Below are 19894 nucleotides of genomic sequence, written 5' to 3'. Positions count from 1 at the left end.
CATTCTTTAATCTTGGATAAATAAGTACTGCTTCATAAGGTGTGGTCATTGCTATTAATTTATTGAGACACTTTGGCATATATTGTGCCAGACAGTTGTGGAGAAAATAAATTGGGAGGTGACATAAATAATATTCCATTTTGGATTTTTATTATATTTCTGTTCTTTGTGTAATTATCAAATGAAGTGATGTAGTAAAATATCTTGTCGCCTTTCTTTGACCTCAGCTGTCTTGTTAATTGTATTGAGTTTATTGCGTTCATTTACAGAGGAACAAGAAAGCAGTCAAGTAGCACTTTAAAGACTAACAAAATATTTTATTAGGTGAACTTTCGTGGGACAGACCCACATCTTCAGACCAGAGTCATGCCAGTGCTATTTGACTACTTTTTTGTTTTGATAGTACATAGACTAGCATGGCTTTCTCTCTGTTACTATTTACAGAGGAGGTTGTGAAGGCTAGGACTATAATAGGGCTCAAAAAAAGAGAGAGAAATTTCATGGAGGTTAGGTCTATTAGCCAGAACGGATAAAGAACAGTGTACCTAGCCTCTGTCTGTCAGGGGCTGGAGCTGGATGGCAGGAGAGAGACTGAGTGATCATTACATGCTTGGTTCACTCTCTCTGGGGCACCTGGTATTGGCTACTGTTGACAAACAGGCTGGATGGACCTTTGGTCTGACCCAGTATGGCCATTCTTACGTTACTGTTTGTTGTATTTTATTTAGGTAACAGTATAGCTGAAACTTTCTAGAAGTGTGAACAGAGGCAGGTAACAGGAGAGTTTTGGGACATGTAACTGTGTACACTGTGGTGAGAGGTAGTGGGACTTGCTGAATAATGCTTTTGGTCCATGTGTGGGCTGTTTGTTTGTTCTGTGTGTGTAGATCATGTAGCTGAGCTGTGGGGCCCTGGATAAACATATGAGAGATGTTCGTCTTGTATCTTTTTTTCCCAAGAATCCCATGGCTCTGATTTGATGAACCTTGTTATTTGGAGTCTTTAAGTGGTTAATTGCTCCCCACTGGTTAGGGAGTGAAGGTAAACCAAACAGGGGGAACTTAAATATAAAAAAATCACTTGATGGGCAAACTGAAGAACAATGAATAGAAGTAGTTACCAGGAGCACTTCAGAGGGTGGTTAGAGGAGGATTTGTGGAACTGTGCTCCATGTTTTTATGTAAATATGTTTTAATATGAATATGCCTAACTTGAATATGCTTCGTGCAAAATTCAGCCTGTAACTTCTTGTTGAAAAGCTTGTAATCCTCTGAATGTATATATTGTATTAATGAGCATGTATGATTCTTGAATGTGAAGTTAGAAATATGAAAGGTACACATGCTTATTAATCTTGGTCTTCCAGTGGTACTTAAGATTTTAATCACCCTCTACTGTAAATAGCATTTTTTCCTGTAAGCCCAAACTGTAGTTGGTCCTGCAAAGATGTGTGGCCTGGTGCTGGAATTAATCTTGAATTTTATACTCTTCTACAGGGGAGTGGGGATAAGAAACCAAAGGATTCCTGTCCTGGGGAAATTCTATGTAAGAGGTGGAGGAGCACATAAATGATTGTCCTCAGCTGGGTTTTGAAACTGCCTTCCTGCCCAGGGAGGATACACAAGAACACCCAAAATAACTGTAATGAGAGGGGTGAAGGAACATTGTTAGGTCAGAGAAAAAGGTCAGCTCTAGCTTGTAAAGAACTGCATCTGAAATAAAAACCAGGGTGAGAAATTTGACTTGTGTCTATTTAGGTTTAGCTGGCATGTGAATATAGATGACTTCAGAGAACTTGGAAGGAAGAGGAACAAGAAGAATTTCCAAGTGATCTTTCTATCCCATGAGCAGAGGTGGAAAGAAACTAAATAGAAATACTTAGTTACATTATTCAAGTACATTTTTTTGGTATTCATACTTTACTCGATTTATTTTTGTGACACTGACTTTTACTCAAGTAGTTTTTTTAGAAAATACTGTACTTTTTACTCCACTATCACTTCTGGAAGCACTTAGTTATTCACTATTTTCATGATCCTAATGACGCTTGTACAAGCCAATATTCTGATTGGTGATTTCTTTAAAAAAATAATCACTGCATGACTATTGGATGCTTTGCATTTGTGGCTGTGCTTTAGCCAATCAGCCTGCACAATGACCATGCCAATGAAGAAGACTTTTAAAATCTACATCAACAGCTTTGCATTAAAAAACAGCAGAAATGAGACTCCCTGAGCCTTGTGAGTCACATCTGGGAGAAGCACAGTGCCACACATAGCTGTTCATCTTACCTCTGGCTAGGGGAATGTGGTGCCAGAAACAGCTTGTAGGAGGGTTTCCCACTGCTTCTGTTGGGCAGATTTTGGCTAATAGGGGCAGCGGAGGGCAGTACCTGGGAATGGCATGGAACAAGGTAAGCACCCCCTCCTGCTCCCTCATGACCAGTCCCCTCAGCCCCAGCTCTCCGAGCCCCAATCAGCTTCTGCACTCACCCCTCCTTCCAGGTCATCCAGCTGCAGTCAGCTCCTTCATCCTCTCCCACCCAGATCTCCCAACCCTGGTTGGTTCCTGCACCCCTCTTCTGCTCAGCTCTCCCACTCCCAGACTGCTCCTGCACTCTCCCTTGCACCTGCACCCTCCCACTCTTCCAGACACCACATCCTCAGCCTGCTCCTGAACTGCCCTCCCAGGCAGACCTCCATTTCCTGCCTACTCCAGCACCCTGCTTCCCATCCAGACTAAGGATGTGAAATCCCATTTAACTGGTTAAATGCTAAATTTATTCTCCCTTCCGTGCACCTTCTGGCACATGTAGGGTAAACGACAACCTTGCTGTAAATAATTAGTTGATGAACTGGAGTGGAAGTTCTAAAAGCCTTCCAATGTTATCTTTTTAAAAATAAAATAAATTATCTGCGTAAAAGACAACACATTCCAAATTAGGCTACACAATTTAAAACCTAAATTGAGATTTCATGTTACATGAGGGAGGCATTTCTAGGTTTATTTCCAAACAAAAGGCTTACAACCCCCCCCAAAAAAAGCTGAAAGAGCATTCCAATGGATTCCATTTAATTCTGCCTACACAACACCATGCTTTTCTAAAGGAAAAAAATTGCATGCTAATTTGAATTGTAGTCTTTGAAAGCTGTTACCCTAGAGGTGAAAATCACATTATGCTTTAACAACTTGATAATTTACAATATGCATAAAAAGTATATGGAAAAAACTAAGCCTGTCAGCTCCTTTAATCTTTCTTCCTCGACTTGTCTTCTTGAGAAGCAGACAAAAGATTTTTCACTTTTAGGTCAAGACTAGTAGGGGGCCTAGATAAAAAAACATATCGGAGAGAAGGAAATTATTCTGGGGCATTTCATGCATATGTCATAGTTTCCCTCTTTCTGATTATGCAAAGGTAGGCTGGTAATACAGGAGTCTTGCTGATTGCAGCAGCACATCATGGATGGCTAGCATCACCGTTCTTGCACTCTGCTTGCCCAATTCCTGTCTTGTGAGGCTTTTCCAAAACTGAAGGTCATGGGCTGTTCAGAATATGGATTACACAAATTATTATCTGGAAATAGTACAAAGTGAAGACATCATCTTGGCCTATTGAGAAGCAGGAAGGACCACCTCCATGACGGTTAACCTGTTTCAGAGGTGATATTGTAGACTCTTAAGATTTTTATTGGGAAGATATTTTGGAGATAGCTTCTTTCGACAATGGGCAAGTATTCCTATGCTCATCCAGAAAGGCATATTGAACCGGAAAAGCCACAGAAATTATGGCCATAGGGGATTTACTCTTGTTTCATCCTTTGAGTCTCACAACATGGAAAGAAATGCCCAGTGGGACAGGAGAGAATGATCTCTGATCTACAAGTGGCATTCTTCAGACATGAGCTCAAGGGAAGAGAGGTTGGTTTCAAGTGATAAATCCACGACTAAGAAGTTTAAGCATGAGGTGATGAGACTAAAAAGTAAGGAAATGTAAGAACCTTTAATCAGGACATAGGTTGTGGGAAAATATAAATGTAAGTACTGCCCAGACCCAAACAGGAAGTCCTGTTCCTGAGGCACTACACAGTGACTGATAAGTATACTGGCTTGTCATTAGGAACTGAAATTAAAAGATTTAAATGCAGATGTCCAACCAGAGCAAACTAGACAAAAATGATGCTGATGTCAAAAGCTAAATCCGCATCTCAGAACTGAGTGCTCTCTGCGTTGAATCTCCGTTCCTAAGGTACACTAGTTACATGGCACTTACACTTGAACACTCTCTGGACATAGAGAAATGGACTGCCCATTAGAATGGCTTTGGAAAATGAGTGCTTTCTAGGGCTACGTCTACATGTGAAGCCAACATCGAAATAGCTTATTTCAATGTAGCAACATCGAAATAGGCTATTTCGATGAATAACGTCTACACGTCCTCCAGGGCTGGCAACATCGATGTTCAACTTCGACGTTGCACGGCACCACATCGAAATAGGCGCTGCGAGGGTACGTCTACACGCCAAAGTAGCACACATCGAAATAAGGGTGCCAGGCACAGCTGCAGACACCATCACAGGGCGGACTCAACAGCAAGCCGCTCCCTTAAAGGGCCCCTCCCAGACACAGTTGCACTAAACAACACAAGATACACAGAGCCGACAACCGGTTGCAGACCCTGTGCCTGCAGCATGGATCCCCAGCTGCCGCAGCAGCAGCCAGAAGCCCTGGGCTAAGGGCTGCTGCCCACGGTGACCATAGAGCCCTGCAGGGGCTGGAGAGAGAGCATCTCTCAACCCCCCAGCTGATGGCCGCCATGGAGGACCCAGCAATTTCGACATTGCGGGACGTGGATCGTCTTCACGGTCCCTACTTCGACGTTGAACGTCGAAGTAGGGCGCTATTCCGATCCCCTCATGAGGTTAGCGACTTCGACGTCTCGCCGCCTAACGTCGAAGTTAAGTTCGAAATAGCGCCCGACGCGTGTAGCCACGATGGGCGCTATTTCGAAGTTAGTGCTGCTACTTCGAAGTAGCGTGCACGTGTAGACACAGCTGAGGTGTCACCTGTGCTGAATGCTAAGAGATCTTCTTTTCTGGAGAAGGTATAAATGGTATAACATCTTCACAATGTTCATCATACGGACCTTCGACAGATTTCAAGAGCTCTTTTTCCTAGCGTTTTGGATTGGAGAAGGGCCGTCTTGGTAGAGAAATTGTTTGTGTTAGCTGACAAAGCATCCTGTACAGACTGGCTTTTTTCCATCCTCTAATGCTTATTTTGAGGCCTAAGAATGCACACCTTGCAAGGAGTGGTTCTTTGTCCTACGCTGCTAGTTAACATTTTTGTCAGTAACCTGAAATAAAACATATCCTCACAGGCCTAAGGTATTAGATGATACAAAGACTGGGAGATGGCAAATAAAAGAGGATAGATCACTAATACAGAACTATCAGGAGAGAGTGGTGAATTGCATGCAATTAAGCAACATGCATTTAAGTGCAACCAAAATGTAAAATTGTGCATATAGGAGCATAGAATTTAGACCATCGGTACCTAATGCAGGACTCTGTTCTAGGAAGCAGAAAACATGAAAAATACTTGGAGGTCATGGTGGAAAATCAGCAGAATATAAGAACAAATAAGGTGCAGTGGCCAAATGGGCTAATGAGGAGCCCTGAGTAGCAGCAGAGAGAATGTTTCACTTTTACATTTGACCCTGGTGAGGCTGCTGCTGGAATACTGTCTGGTTCTGGTGTTAACAATTAAAGAAAGGTATTTGATAAATTGGAGAGAATTCAGAGAAGAGCCTCTACACTGATTTAAAGAATAAGGGAACATACTTACTTTTTACACTTTTTTTTCCAGATCATTTTATGAGTAAGTCGATGAATAGTGGCCCCACAACAGACCCCTGGACGATACCACTATTTACCTCTCTCCATTCTGAAAAGTGACCATTTATTCCTATCGTTGTGTTTCCTATCTTTAAACCAGTTACCAATCCGTGAGGACCTTCCCTCTTACCCATGACTGCTTTCTTTGCTTAAGATTGTTAAGTGAGGGACCTTGTTAAAGGCATTCTGAAAACCTAAGCCCACTATATCTAATTGATTTCCCACTTGTCCACATGCTTGTCAACCACTCTCAAAGAAATCTAGTAGATTGTGAAGAGAAATCATGCCTCACCATGTTGACTGTTCTATAACAGATTATGTTCATCTTTGTATCTGACATTTTTGTTCTTTCCTATAGTTTCAAACAGTTTGCCTGGTACTGAAGTCAGGCTTACTGACCTGTAATTGCTGAGATCACATCTGGAGCCTGTTTTAAAAACTGCTGTCTCATTAGCAACCCTACAGTTATTTGGTGCAAAAGCTGATTTAAATGTTGTGTTACAAACCACAGTTAGTAATAGATTCACAAATGATCTGTCAAAGCTCCCATCTTTCTCAGTGTACTTCTGAAATGGGAATGACAGTCCACACAGTCATCTGTGGCACATAAGAAAAGTGTCAAGCATTCTGTTTTGGGGCGGGGGTGGGGGAAGGGGATCTGAGCATGTTGACCGATATATTCCTCCAGGTATGAAATCCAGGGCTCTTCTGCCTATTTAATCTCTTCCCATGAACACCAGATTCCTGCACAATCTCAAGTGGGACACTGATTGATTGAACCATCCTGTGAGCCGCAGCATGACCCAGGTTGTTAATTTTCTGAGACTGATAGCCTCTTGGTTGCCACCTCCGTAACCTTACTAATACTTCCCAACGCTTTCTTTGAGTCATGACCAGACACTGCACTGAAATATGGCTTCTCTGCATTTGACAGCCTGGATCTTGGAATAAACTCTTAGAGAGAGAGGCTGCTTATCCAAATTTAGTACTTTTGTGCAGAGTGGATAAAAATCAAAGTTTTTTTTTTTACATCAAAAATCATTTTTTATTTTAAATCATCAATAAAATACTAAATTTCTCATTTAAAATAAGTTACAATAACTGTTTCCTCACAAACATGCCTAACTACTAGTTCTTGTTTCTCAAGTTCTGGGCTGTCAGTTTCTGTTTCTCAGCAAACTAAGAAGTAACAGGTGGGAGGAGAGACACAGGATGGATAGGATTGTTGTTCTGTAGTTATGTGATGGTGGGCCTTGGCCAAGCACAGCAGAGGAGTTACTTAAGACATTGTCTTAAAAACAGAGAGACCATAATATATAGGAAAAGATGGTGGCAGCATAGAAGGAACAGTCGAGTGGAGCAGAAAGCAAAAGGGAAAACCTTTATTAAGTGCATACACAGCTTCCTATATTCCCCCATGGCTTTGCCACAGAAACACTACCATGCTTCTGTGGGTAAGAAAGACTTTCAGGGAATATTTTAAATAAATTTATTTCCTGGGTGAAAAAGGAAAATATGTCAAGTGTGAACAGTGCAAGAAGATGATGAAGGACCTAGTTTCAAAGGTAAAACATCATGAGAAAAATTGCTTATTGGAAGAAGATGATGTGGATATGGCTGAGGAAATTAGTTGGTTAGTAACTTATATAATTCACTTTACAGTGCATCAGTGTTCAAGACTCTTTATACCTTTTATTATAGTTGTGATTTGACAAGTAAGTTTCCAAGCTGTTTGCAGCATTAGATGTTGCTAGGAGAAATAAAAAGTTTAGCTTTAGCTAATCTTTATGGCTTGTTAATTAGTTAACTAGGTTTAGAAGCAATCATTCAAATGTACAATACAGAAAGTTGCAGTAAGAGATATCTAAAGTTGCCAAGTGTCAGTTTTTAAAATTTTATGTTACATAATACCTGTCCCTTATTTTGGAGCATCCTGGTCAAAATCTATTCTCTATTTTACTTTAGTATAACTTCAGTTTTTTTCCATAGGGAAACTCATTCTATACTTGTTTTCTCAAAATAATAGATGTGCCAGTGAGTTCAAAGGAGCTTACTATGAAATTTAAATGCACTCTAAGCACATTCATTCTCAGTTTTTTTTAGTAATTTGATTTAAACCAATGATTTGTGGGTTGATTTTAAATCATTATTTAATTATTTAAATTGCTTTGATTTAAATCAATCTACCCTGGCATCCTTTTGCTAGTTATTGGCTGGGTCTACACTTGCCCCCAACTTTGAATGAGGCATGGTAATCAGGGCAATGGGAGATTACTAATGAAGTGCTGTGGTGAATACACAGCACTTCATTAGGCTAATTTTCCCCCACAGCAACTTTGAAGCTTCAAACTTCGAAGTACCGGCCACTTTATGGAGTGAAGGGATTTTGAAGTAGCATGGCCACTTCAAAGTGCACATGCATGCTGGCACTTTGAAGTTTGAAGCTGCAAAGTTTCCGTGGGGGAAAATTAGCCTAATGAAATGCTGTGTATTCACTGCAGCACTTCATTAGTAATCTCCCGTGGCCCTGATTACCATGACCCCTTAGAAGGTGGGGGCAAGTGTAGACAAGCCCATTAGGTATAATAGTAAATACATACAGTAAGAGATTGTTGTATGAAATTGTCGCTATGGTGTACTATAGGATTATTATTCAATGGTATCATAATAAGCACTTTGGTTTAGCTTCTCTGAATTAATTTAAATATCATTTGTGTTTTACATTTGGTAGGAAAAAATAATCTGATTTTCATTACGAAGACTTTCTTTGCAGAGCAACAGTTTATTTTGGTAGAGTGAAGAAATTATGAACAAACACCTATTTTTAATTCAGACTTTATAATGTGACAAATTTATTAACAAGAAGTAAACAAAAATTACTGAAGTCATTTTAGAGAAAGACTTGATTAATGAAAACCCTGAAGGGGTGATTTTTTTTTGGCTTTACAAAAAAATTATTTAAGACAAAATACACTTTTTGCATCAGACAATGCTTTCTAAAAAAACTGGCACAGTTATATACTTTAAGAGTAAGTGTGGGGATATTGGTGAGTGGAGGTTTGTGACTTTTTTTTTTCTATGCCAGAGAATTATTTCCTGTCCATTAAACATGACGTACACTTTGCAGCCTAGGATGAACAATTTTTGGCCTCTGATTGATGAGTTTTATGATCTTTGAGACAATATGGCTAGAAATGGGCACTGTGATTCACTACACAGCAGATTTCCATTTTTTCATTAAAGAACTACTTGTCCTACAAAAATGTTTGTGACACGTCTAAACACTTGTCACATGATATGAAAATATTTTAAGATCTGTGTGTATTTCAAGGATTACGTTTTAAAATTTTCTTTACTTCAAAGCCAGTTCAGTTAGATTCATAATACTTGTAGAGCTTGGTTTTACAAGAGAGGTTTTTGAAGACTGCTTTCAGTTAGAGCTTAACATTATAAGACATTTCTAAATTACATTTTCCAGGAAATAGATGGCTTCTTATAGAGGTATTTCCACTTGTTAGATATGGTGTCCCTGATGGAAATCTGCAGACCAACCTTGAAAATATTTGTCCATTGAAGATGTTTGACTTCCCATGCAAAGGTGATGTCTTCGCTGTACTGTTTTATTAGAGAATTTACCTCCCAGCTGCCTCAGTTCCTTTGCCACTACTGCAATGAGTAAATGAAACTTACATTTATGTCCTCAATACTTGGTTGTTTTTTTTTCTGTAAGTCTATTGTAAGGTCTCACTGTAGTCAGATTGCAGAGTATTATATGATAATATATATGCTCATTGGACACCTTAAGGGCTTCAGCAGCTGAGGCAATCATACCTCTTCCGTTGCTTTCCATTTCCGGGTGAGACTCAGTACCTCAGGGCACTTTTTGCCACATGGGAAGGAGGAAAAACTAGAGATTAATTTGCTTGAATAAAATTACAGTAGGGATTATTGAGGCTCATGCCTTATGGTTTAAATTCATCACAGGCAGGAGTCATGAAGAAAATTACCCTTAAATGACCCTTGTATAATGTATAAATAAGTAAATGTTGACTATTTATGCCTACTTCTGAACCATCTGGCATTGGCTACAGCCACATACAATTTCTGTTCTTTATGTTCCTAATTAATATGACTCTCTGGCATACAAATCTCTTGCACACCTCCCTACAATAAAAACAATATATTATTTCCCTTCTTATTTCTTGCTATATTTTTAGTTTTGTGAATTAAAAAATTTTATAACTACTGCTAACATAATGGAAGCGATTATGTATAATTAAACACTATAGAATGAATCACAAAATAGAAGCATTTAGTTGTCTTCTAAATTTGTTTTTGGAGTTTTGTCCAAACGTATTTCTCATGGAAACGGTATATCTTTTAAGATCTGTTAAATTGCATCTTTTTCCAACTTCTCGGGCTTTTTTTCAGCAATAGCCTCTCCATGGAGGATACTTCTTTATTGCTTCATAGCTCATGGCAATGAAATAAAATTTATTTAGGATTTTCTTCATATGACACGACACTTCAGATTATGTCTATGGAATTTGGCTGCTGTCTTGGGCAGTTTTCACTAAATGGTAGTAAATGATTCTGAAATAAATATTTGTTTTCAGAGGAATTCCAGGGAAGAAATGTGGAACAATCATACTGACAGCAGAGGAGCTGAACTGTTGCAGGGTAAGTGAATGCATTGTTTCTTAAATAGTTTGCTGTTATGGTGCTAACTTGATCTGATATTAGACTCTTTTTTTTTTAGTGCATTTTACAAATGGGGAAAAAGAAATGGGAACACTTACATCTTTATGGACTCCTGTCGCAATTAATTATTTATTTCTTCACTTAATTGTTGTTTTCAGTTGCTGTTAACCTGCATAGTAGAGAGAGAAGTAGAGAAGAATTTGGAGCACAGATAAATTCCAATTAAACTTACTTTTACTGCTCACCAAATTATCATACTCTCAAGGTGTGCCAAGACAGTGGCTTGGACTGAGGGAGCTTTTTAATAGCAGTGTCTGTCAGAATGCTATATGCACTCTGCCTTTTTCCTCATAACTCTGGACATATGGGAGGGTGGGGACTCCAAAGAAGGTGTGGTATACGGATCATCTCAGTTCCTTCCAAATGTGACAGCAGACAGACTAGGAATCCCATTTAGGTGCTTGACCACAGTGTGACAAGGTAAGACTGGGAGGGGGTAAGAACAAGAGGGAAAAGCAGGGCAGGCAAACAAGCAGAGTGTGAACAGCTCAGGGGGAAGCCGCCCTGGGTCAATTGGGGCCAGCTGGTCCCACTTAAGCCTGCTTTTAAAAGAACCCTTGCCCAGTAGGCAAGGGGAAGAGAGAGAGCGAGAGGAGGAGAGGCGAACAGAGAAGCAAAGCAAAGCAAAAGGAGTTTTGTAGAGGCACCAAGAGGAGGAGAGGAGTGCTTAGCCTCAAGGGGCTAAACCTCCTACCCAGGAGGCCCTGAGATTTGGTGTAAGGCCAAGCAGGCCGAACACCCAGGAGGAGCCAAACCAGACACGGGGGGACAGGCTGCTGCTGCTGCCGCCATGACCACTACCTGGAGGAGGTATGGGGGGAGGAATTGTCTCGGGAAGTGACCCACGGAAGAGCTGCGGTGCTCATAACGAGGGGAGCCCTCCCCCACCACCAGCAGCCGCACAGGGTCCCTGGGTCAGAACCTGAAACGAGTGGGTGGGGCCCGGGTTCCCCCCCAGACCACCATTTCCCCTCCCCCCGGTCTCAAGGGCACCGGTGTCCTGGCCATAGGAGAGTGGACTAAACAGGGGCCTGGAGCCCAGGAGCCGTGCCAGCCGTGCCGCAACAGGTTAATTGGACTGGATTGTTTCCTGTGCCTCCATCTTAGTTTTACTTAATTTTGAGCTCATTTTTGATTAAGGATCTTGCATGTGAGAATTAAAAACAAGCCTCTCTTACTCTGCCATGTTTTCTTTTTTCAGGTGTGTATGGAAGCTTGGTGGGGTAGGGAAGGTCTTTTGTCCTTTTATTGCTCCATATAGATCAGCTTTATTCTAAACTAGCACCTTTCCTTGCTCTATCTTTCCTAAAGAATAATGAGAAGTCCTGTGGCACCTTATAGACAAACATTTTTTGGAGCATCAGCTTTCATGGGCAAAGACCTGCTTCATCTTTTCCCACGAAAGCTTATGCTCCAACAAATCTGTTCGTTTATAAGGTACCACAGGACTTCCTGTTGTTTTTGTGGACACAGACTAACACGCCTAAGCCTCTGATTCCTAAAGAATGTTACCTAGAGTCTTGGTCCAGCTTCTAAGACCATGAGATCACCTTCACTCAATAGATATCATAAGGTGTTCCCTACTAATACTGGCAGAACTGGAAGGTACCATGGGCAAGGTGGTCATATTGGTTTTCTGTCTAGATATTCTCCAGCATTTAAAAGGGCTAAAGAAAGGCAAACACACAGGAAACCTTTCAAAAGCCTTCAAAGAGAATGTTGTGCACTAGTCTTCATACTTGCCAGGATGAAGAGATCTGTATCAAGCACATTGTTTGGAGTAGAGCTCTAGAAGAGCCTATTTAACTTCTCGCTGTAGATCCAGATGTTCAAACTTTTCCACATAAGAACACGGGTTCATAGTCTTCTTCCCCTCTTTGTAGAATGTTTCAGTTTCATGAAGTTGCAGAAATAATGGCTACCACCTTAACCATTCCTAGGTAACATAAGAGGAAACTATATACTTAGTTTTCAATATTCTGAATCCATCCTTTAGGGGTAATATTATCTTGTGAATTCAAGGAAGTTTATTACAGCTAGCAAAACAAAATACCTGATTAAACCAAGTATTGGGAGAGGCAGTTTGTCTTTTTTTTTTTTTTTTTTTTTTTTTTTAAAAACCTACAGCAGTCCCAGGGAGACAGAATACAGACTAACAGCTATCAAAACAAAAAAGCAGTCATGTAGCACTTTAAAGACTAACAAAATAATAATAATTACCTAACAAATTATTTTGTTAGTCTTTAAAGTGCTACATGACTGCTTTTTTCGTTTTGATACAGTAGTCCCCTGACTTTTACCATGGTTGCGTTCCTGCACAACCCCATGTAAGTCAAAATTCATGTTACTTGGGGGAACCAGGAAACTGACCAGCACAGTAGCACTGGTCAGTTTCCTGTTTTCTGTGAGCAGCAGGGAGCCAGGCACCAGTTCCTCACCACCCTAAATCATGTTAAACCGAGATATGTGCAACTTGTGAATCTCAGCGTTCTATTGTAAACAAATTGATTATTGACATCTTTTTCTTGCTGATAATTCCAGCTCGAAATTCATTGATAGTGATGACTCCTGCCCAAAGACATAAAGCTGGTGGTTGTGGAGAATGAGGAGGTTATTTATAAATGTTATGTGTGCCTCAGTTTACATGTGGTAGTCTCTTGTCTCACTGCATAGCATCAAGTCAGAGGAAGCAGTAATGGAAAACCTGAACAGGAGATAAAACAAAACAATGGCAGAGATAAGACCGTATCATAAATGATGCCAACACTCTTGGGAAACAATGCGGAAACTGTTTCCACTAGGCTGACAAGTTATTCTTTTTGGGCCTAACCTCAGATAGAAGCATATAATAAAATGTTATGGATGGTAACTTAGCAGGAGGGAAGGAGGAAAGAAAGGGTTGTTAGACTGAGTCTGACACACAGGCTGAATAAGACACAAGCAGAAGCTGCAACAAGCAGTCTGCTTCTCCTAGCCTAGAGAAAGAGGCAAGTGAGCTAACTGAGGACTAATAACAAATAGTGCTGTTCTTACACCTGGTGACGTTATGTCTTCTGTGACATACATAACAATATGTACCCATTTAGACATGAGGCCTCTACAACGCTGGCTAAAAAAGGCATTATATACCAAATATGGAAAGTGCACAGAGGTGCGTTCCTATTCCAACAGTCAACTCTGCAATTCTGTCGGCCACAGAAGACCCAAATATTTCCAGTCTGGGGTGGTAGCCTATTATTAATTCAGTCACTGGAATTTCAGAGAGGAGGGGAAAAATCCATATTAGTATTCTAGATTTAGGTGGTTCAAGTATTACAAGCAATATTCCACTGACACTTTATGTGAACAAGCAAGCTGTGGAAAGGAATGAAGTTCATTTGCCTGTAACCAGAATTCTTTTGAACTCTGCATATGCAAACTCCACACCCACCTTCAGAGCCTTAATTTGAACTTTGACTCCAAGAAGGTGATGGAAGGAACTAAGGCATCTGGTGCACCATGCCATGTCTTCCTATTATAGTTCTGCCTTCCGAATGCTTGGAGCCAAGCGGGGGGAGGGGTCTGTGAGTGCTACTTGTAGAAATCTTCACTGGGCCAAGCTGCACTGTTAGCATATCCCAACAATGTGTATGTACAGAGATTATTTTGAAGGTGAGTAATCTTAGATGTTAAAATATAAATGAAATAGGTTTTGGCCCATGGTTTATTCTTTATTTTGGCAGATGACATGCTGTGCATTACTCTATTTATTTATTTATTTTTTAGGATTCAGTACTTATGCAGTTTTGTGCGAACAAGTTAGACAAGAAGGACTTCTTTGGGAAATCTGATCCTTTCCTAGTATTTTACCGAAGCAATGAAGATGGCAGGTAGATACTCTGCAACAAACCTATACAATAAAGGAATGTATCTGTGGATATCTGGTGGTGACATTTTGTAATATACACACACTGCATTTTGATTGATTGGGAGACTGAAATTTCTAGTTCTGTATAAATTACCTAGAGCGAGGTCATGCATAGAAGGGTCTTAGAAATCTCTCTCAAGTAGGTCTGTCCAAGTCCAGAAAAATAGTTGTTATTCCTTGTGTAAGCAGCTGAAGATTACCAGGTCCCAACTCGCCTTCTCTGAGTTCTGACCTTTATAGGATCAAATACCCCTCCTAAAGTGAACACAGCAGTCATGAACTGGCACAACTGCAAGTTTATGAATTCCAGTGTCCAGCTTTTTCCAGTTAGGTAAAACGCTCCAAGAACTACACTTCATCGTACTTCTGTTTTAAATTGTATGTAGATATTTCTAGTTTTAGAATAAAGTTATTTAAATACTGAGGTAGATCAATAGATTGATTTTTTTTTTCCTGCATATTTGTGACTTTGCATTTGATAACTCAAAAGTGCACTTTTTTTCCAGTTTTACGATCTGTCACAAGACAGAAGTTGTAAAAAATACATTAAATCCTGTGTGGCAGGCATTCAAGATCTCCGTCAGAGCACTATGTAATGGAGACTTTGACAGGTAAGATAAAGATTGAGTTCCATATGTAAAGAGAATTTTCTTTTACCTAGCATTCTTTTGTGGGTAACTTCTGTAAGCAACGCTGCTTCTGAATTTTTGGTTGGGCTATTTAATCTTCATTTTAGAAGAAACAGAATTACAATAGACCCCTGACTTACGTGGGGTTTGCATTCTCGCAACCCCTGCATAAGTCAAATTTTGGACAACTCAGGGGAGACAGGAAACTGATGAGGGCAGCAGCCCTGGTCAGTTTCCTGGCTCCAGAGAGTGGAGGAGAGCTGGGGACCAGACAGCAGTCTGGTTCCTGGCTCCCCTCTGCTTGCAGAGCTAGGAAACTGACCAGGGCAGCTACCCTGGACAGTTTCCCTACTCCTGTCAGTGATGGCAGCTGAGAGCCTGACTCTCAGCTGCCGCCACGGAAAGAAGCGTCTGCCACCCCAGACTGGACTGGAGAAACCTCTCCTGGCAGTGGCCAGGTCCCCGCCACTCACAGTTGCGTTAAGCCACGATATGTGCAACTCGAGTGCATGTATCTCAGGGTTCTACTGTAGTTCAAAACATTGGTTAAACTTTAAAAATATTTGTCTGATTCCTTCACTCAGGGAACAAAGTTTCTTTTATCTAGGAAATAATTAAAAGTTGCAACAACTAGACATTTCACATAAATCAATGTGGGAAAATATTTATCATGAGTAATTCAGATTAGCAAATCATCTTCTGTACATCAAAAGGTGCTGGTGCTGCTGCTGCTGCTGTGCACAGAGTCTCATTTCTGCTCTGCTTCAATGACAAGCAAATACCAATGCACTAATTTTTTTCTGGGATGGAACTTGTTCTTCAAAGGAAGCTGGGGCAGTGGTAGGGGAGGAAGATGCCAGAAAAAATATTTTATCAAATGATTTTGTCTACAGTGTTGAAAATTGATCTGGTTTTCCAAAAGAGAATTTTGAAAAATTATTGGAAAAGAATTTGGGCAGTGTCCTGACACCTGCTGATTTTCTAGTCAGTGCTACTTTGAAATTTTTCAAGATATTGTGCTCAATCCTGGATTATGGAGCAAAGAATCTAAGAACTCCTATGACGTTTTGCCTTTGGTCCCCATATTTCACTGTAGGGAAAGAATCTTTTTTTCCTGTCAGTGAATAAATATGTACTTGGTGATGGCATAAATAAAACCTGTAAAGGATTCACTTTAATACGATACATTGTCAGGCTGGCTGTTGTTCTGGATCAGTAGTGATGTTAACAAGGCCCGTTAGGGCAGGTCTACACAGCAAAGTTCTTTTGACATAACAGCTGTTATTTCAAAATAACTATCATAGTGTCTGCACAATGCAACCACTATTTCAGAATGATTTTGAAATTGGTAACCTCATTCTATGAGGAATAGAACCTATTTCAAAATAAGCCATGTGTCCAATGGCTATGTTTCAAAATAGGCTCTATGCATGTAGATGGCTAAGTGCTATTTCGAAATGCATTTTGTGTGTAGCTGTGTTATTTTGGAATAGCTCTTCAGGAATAGCTTATTTTGAAAGAGGGCTGCTGTATAACATACACTAAGGTTATATCTACACTACGGGATAAATTCAAATTCAAAGCAGTTAGCTTGATATTAAAACATCACTGTCTTCACTGTAAATACCATTAGTTCAAATTAGGAAGCACTAATACTGATATCATAATATCCTCAGAACCAGCTGGTTGTAGCGTCAAGTTCAAATTTAAAATTTTGAAGGAAGGCCAGTATCGAAGTGTCGTGCCTTTAAAATCTAATTTATTTGCCTCCAGAAGTGTCCCATGTGTATTCAACAAAGCTACGTGGTTATCTGCCAGGTATGGCCGCTTCCTTCTCCACTGCTCTCAGTGTACATAGGAAGGAGGTCATAGGAAGCCCACGAATTTGAATTTGAATTTGAATTCGAATTCATCAGCACCCAGGCCTTGAAATATAAAGGGAGCCCATAATGAAGAATTTCTTTTATACCTCATATCGCACTGCATTGGTAGCCATCTCTTTCAATCATGAGCACTCCAGGTAGTGATCAGCCAAGTAGTGGTCAGTCTCCCAGGAGGGCTCCAGCATGGAGCCATCAGCGGATAATGGATTTTGTTGCAGTTTGGGGAGAGGAATCAGTGGCTAGCAGGCTTTGGGTGTCCAAGAGAAAAGTGTGCATATACGAGGTTACTCCCAGGACACTACGCAGTGCTGGGTGAAGGTGAAGAGTCCGGGAACCCAATCGGAATTCCAGGTCATCTCCAAAGACCTGCTGCTATTATGAACAGATGCACATGCTTCTCGGCAGAGACCCAACTACATTGCCCACTCTTAGTTAAGACAGTTGTGGAAGTTCTGGTCTGGAGTCCTGGGAGAGCCGAGAGGAGCTGAAGGGCCAGAAGGAAGAGGCCAGTGGAGAGGAGGATGGGGGTAAGCAGCAGAGGCCTGAGGAAGTTCTTCCCGAAAACCTGCAGCTATGGGTCCTAGAGCTGGAACTGGTGCCCTCTATGCCAGTGCCCTCTATGCTGGTCCCCAAGCTCCCAGGACCAAGCTGTTCTGGTGAGTATTTTTTTTTTCTGAATGTTAGAAGTGGGTTGCGGGTTAGTATAGATATGAGTCTAGGTTTTCTATGGATCTGTGCCCCTCAGAACATCATGTTAATATTTCTGGGGACAGATTGCTTATCCTTTTTGGAGTTCTCCTGGAAGGCCTCAGCCAGGCACTCTCTTGTATTTTTTGCACAAGGTTTTTGGACAGGCCTGACTTACTGGGGCTTCCGCAATAGCACAACTTGCCATGCCAAGCAACTGGATAGCGATCTGGTGTCATGGCACCACACAGCATTTTGGCAAACTTTCCAGGCTTGTGGTCACACAGCATGAGCTCTTCTTTGTCAATATCTGTTAGTTTTAGGAGGGTGATGTCATCTTTGGCAACCTAAAGAAACATAGTAATTTGGATTGGATTTTTTTTTTTTTTTTGCAGTGCTTTCTTCCCCTTTACATTTCCCTGGAGCACATTGCTGCACTACATGTTTGCCACACACTCTCTCTCTCCCCACCTCCATGTGGCTGACAGGCTCTCTGGGCCTTCTCCCCTCCCATTTCCCTTCCCTCCCCCTCCACCCCGCATTTTTTTTTTTTTTTAATTTACAGGCATCCCCCCACACCCAGCCATCCATGCTGTTGGAATCGAACTTTTTCCCCTTGCAAACCAACATGTGCAGCACAGGTGGATTTGCCCTCCTTTTGCATGCCCTTTTTTTCCCTGACGAGTACTGCTCTGGTGACCACTGAGAAACTTTTTATCCTGATCCAGCAGAAGGCTGGAAACACCACCCTGCTGGCATTTTTTTTTTTTTTTTTTTAATTTACAGGGATCCCTCTGCACCCAGTCATCCATGTGGCTGGAATCGAACCCTTCTCCATGCTTCCCCATTGCCATATGGCTACCAGTCTCTATGGGCTTTGCTTCTTGCAGAGGATTACTCTAGGAACATCCGAACAAACTTTTTCCCCTGCTCTAGGACACTGGACAGCTTACCCTTCTTTGCAGCCCCCCTCACCTCCCCCCAAAAAGTGGACAATAGCTTGCCATGTCCACAACTAAAAGTTCTGGATAAATGATGGTGAATGATGTCTTGTGCAATGCCAGCTTTGAATCCCATCCTTAATAAGCCTTAAGCAGCCTTGCAAAAAGAAACTTTCCCTGATATCAGAAACAGCCTCATTCATTCCATGGGTAAGGGCTTGATTTGACCTTCACTTTCCAGCTGTCATGCCCAGCGTGGGAGACAGGCCGAGGAAGCACAAAAGGACCAAGCAGGATCTGATCCTGTAGCACAGAAAGCAGTCTGGAGGAGAAACCAGTGACATGAAAAGGAAGACAGCACAGTGGTGGCAGAGGACAGAACAAAGGTGGCAAAGTAGCCTTGACTTTCAAAGAGAGCAAGCAGCAAACCAGAGGGAGGATGTGGCAAAGCTCTTAATGGCAGTGAGCACACAAACAGAGGTCCTGCAATGACATCGCTATCATATGCATGGCAGATCATTCATGAAGCATGGTCAGTGGCTGTGTAGGCGGCTGCAAGTAAGCCCTGCCTATGGCCTCAGCCTCGATATTCCAGGCATTCAGGAAATTCTCCTTCTTGGATTCACAAAGTTTATGCAAAATAATGCATGTTGTAATCACGGTGGGGACATTAGTTTCATAAAGGTCCAAATGGGTCAATAAGCATATGAACCATGATTTTAAGTGGCCAAAGGCACATTCAACCACCAGCCTGCACTTGCTGAGTCTATGACTGAAGTTTCCTTGCTGCAGTCCAGGGCTCCTGTGTAGGGCTTCATAAGACAACGGAGCAGAGTGTAAGTAGGGTAGCCCAATATTACAAAAGGCATCTCCACATCACCAGTCTGGATTTTCCAGTCTGGGGAGAAAAGTCCCATCCAGGAGCTTTCTGTACAGCCCAGAATTCTGGAGATGTGCGCGTCGTGAACCTTCGTCAACTGTCCCAGGTTGATGTTGGCGAAACAACCTTTGTGATCTAACTATGCCTGCAAAACCATCAAAAATTCTCTTTCTGTTTATATACTCAGAGGCCAGGTGTTCCGGGGCCATGATGGGGATGTGCATGCCATCTGTTTCCCCACCACAGTTAGGAAGCCCCATGGACCCCATCCACTATGGCCTGTACATCTCCCAGGGTCAGGAGATGCAAACA

At 41.4% G+C, this 19894-nt stretch overlaps 1 protein-coding gene across 3 annotated transcripts in view; it reads left to right on the top strand.

The window, feature by feature from the left end:
- The window catches only part of CPNE8 (copine 8), a 201278-nt gene that overhangs the window by 70337 nt on the left and 111047 nt on the right, over positions 1-19894 (top strand). Inside the window, exons 7-9 of one of the 3 annotated variants that reach the window (XM_075016147.1) lie at positions 10511-10574; positions 14421-14524; positions 15069-15173. The exons of 1 other annotated variant lie outside the window; for it this stretch is intronic. In XM_075016147.1, coding sequence (XP_074872248.1) covers positions 10511-10574; positions 14421-14524; positions 15069-15173 — 273 coding nt within the window. Of the gene's footprint in view, positions 1-1496; positions 1653-10510; positions 10575-14420; positions 14525-15068; positions 15174-19894 lie in introns of those variants that run through there. One more of the 3 variants, XM_075016163.1, reaches the window with a different exon arrangement.

The sequence above is a fragment of the Carettochelys insculpta genome, chromosome 1, assembly GCF_033958435.1.
Source record: "Carettochelys insculpta isolate YL-2023 chromosome 1, ASM3395843v1, whole genome shotgun sequence".
Classification (NCBI taxonomy): domain Eukaryota; kingdom Metazoa; phylum Chordata; order Testudines; family Carettochelyidae; genus Carettochelys; species Carettochelys insculpta.
This window is presented reverse-complemented; position numbering and strand designations above follow the sequence as displayed.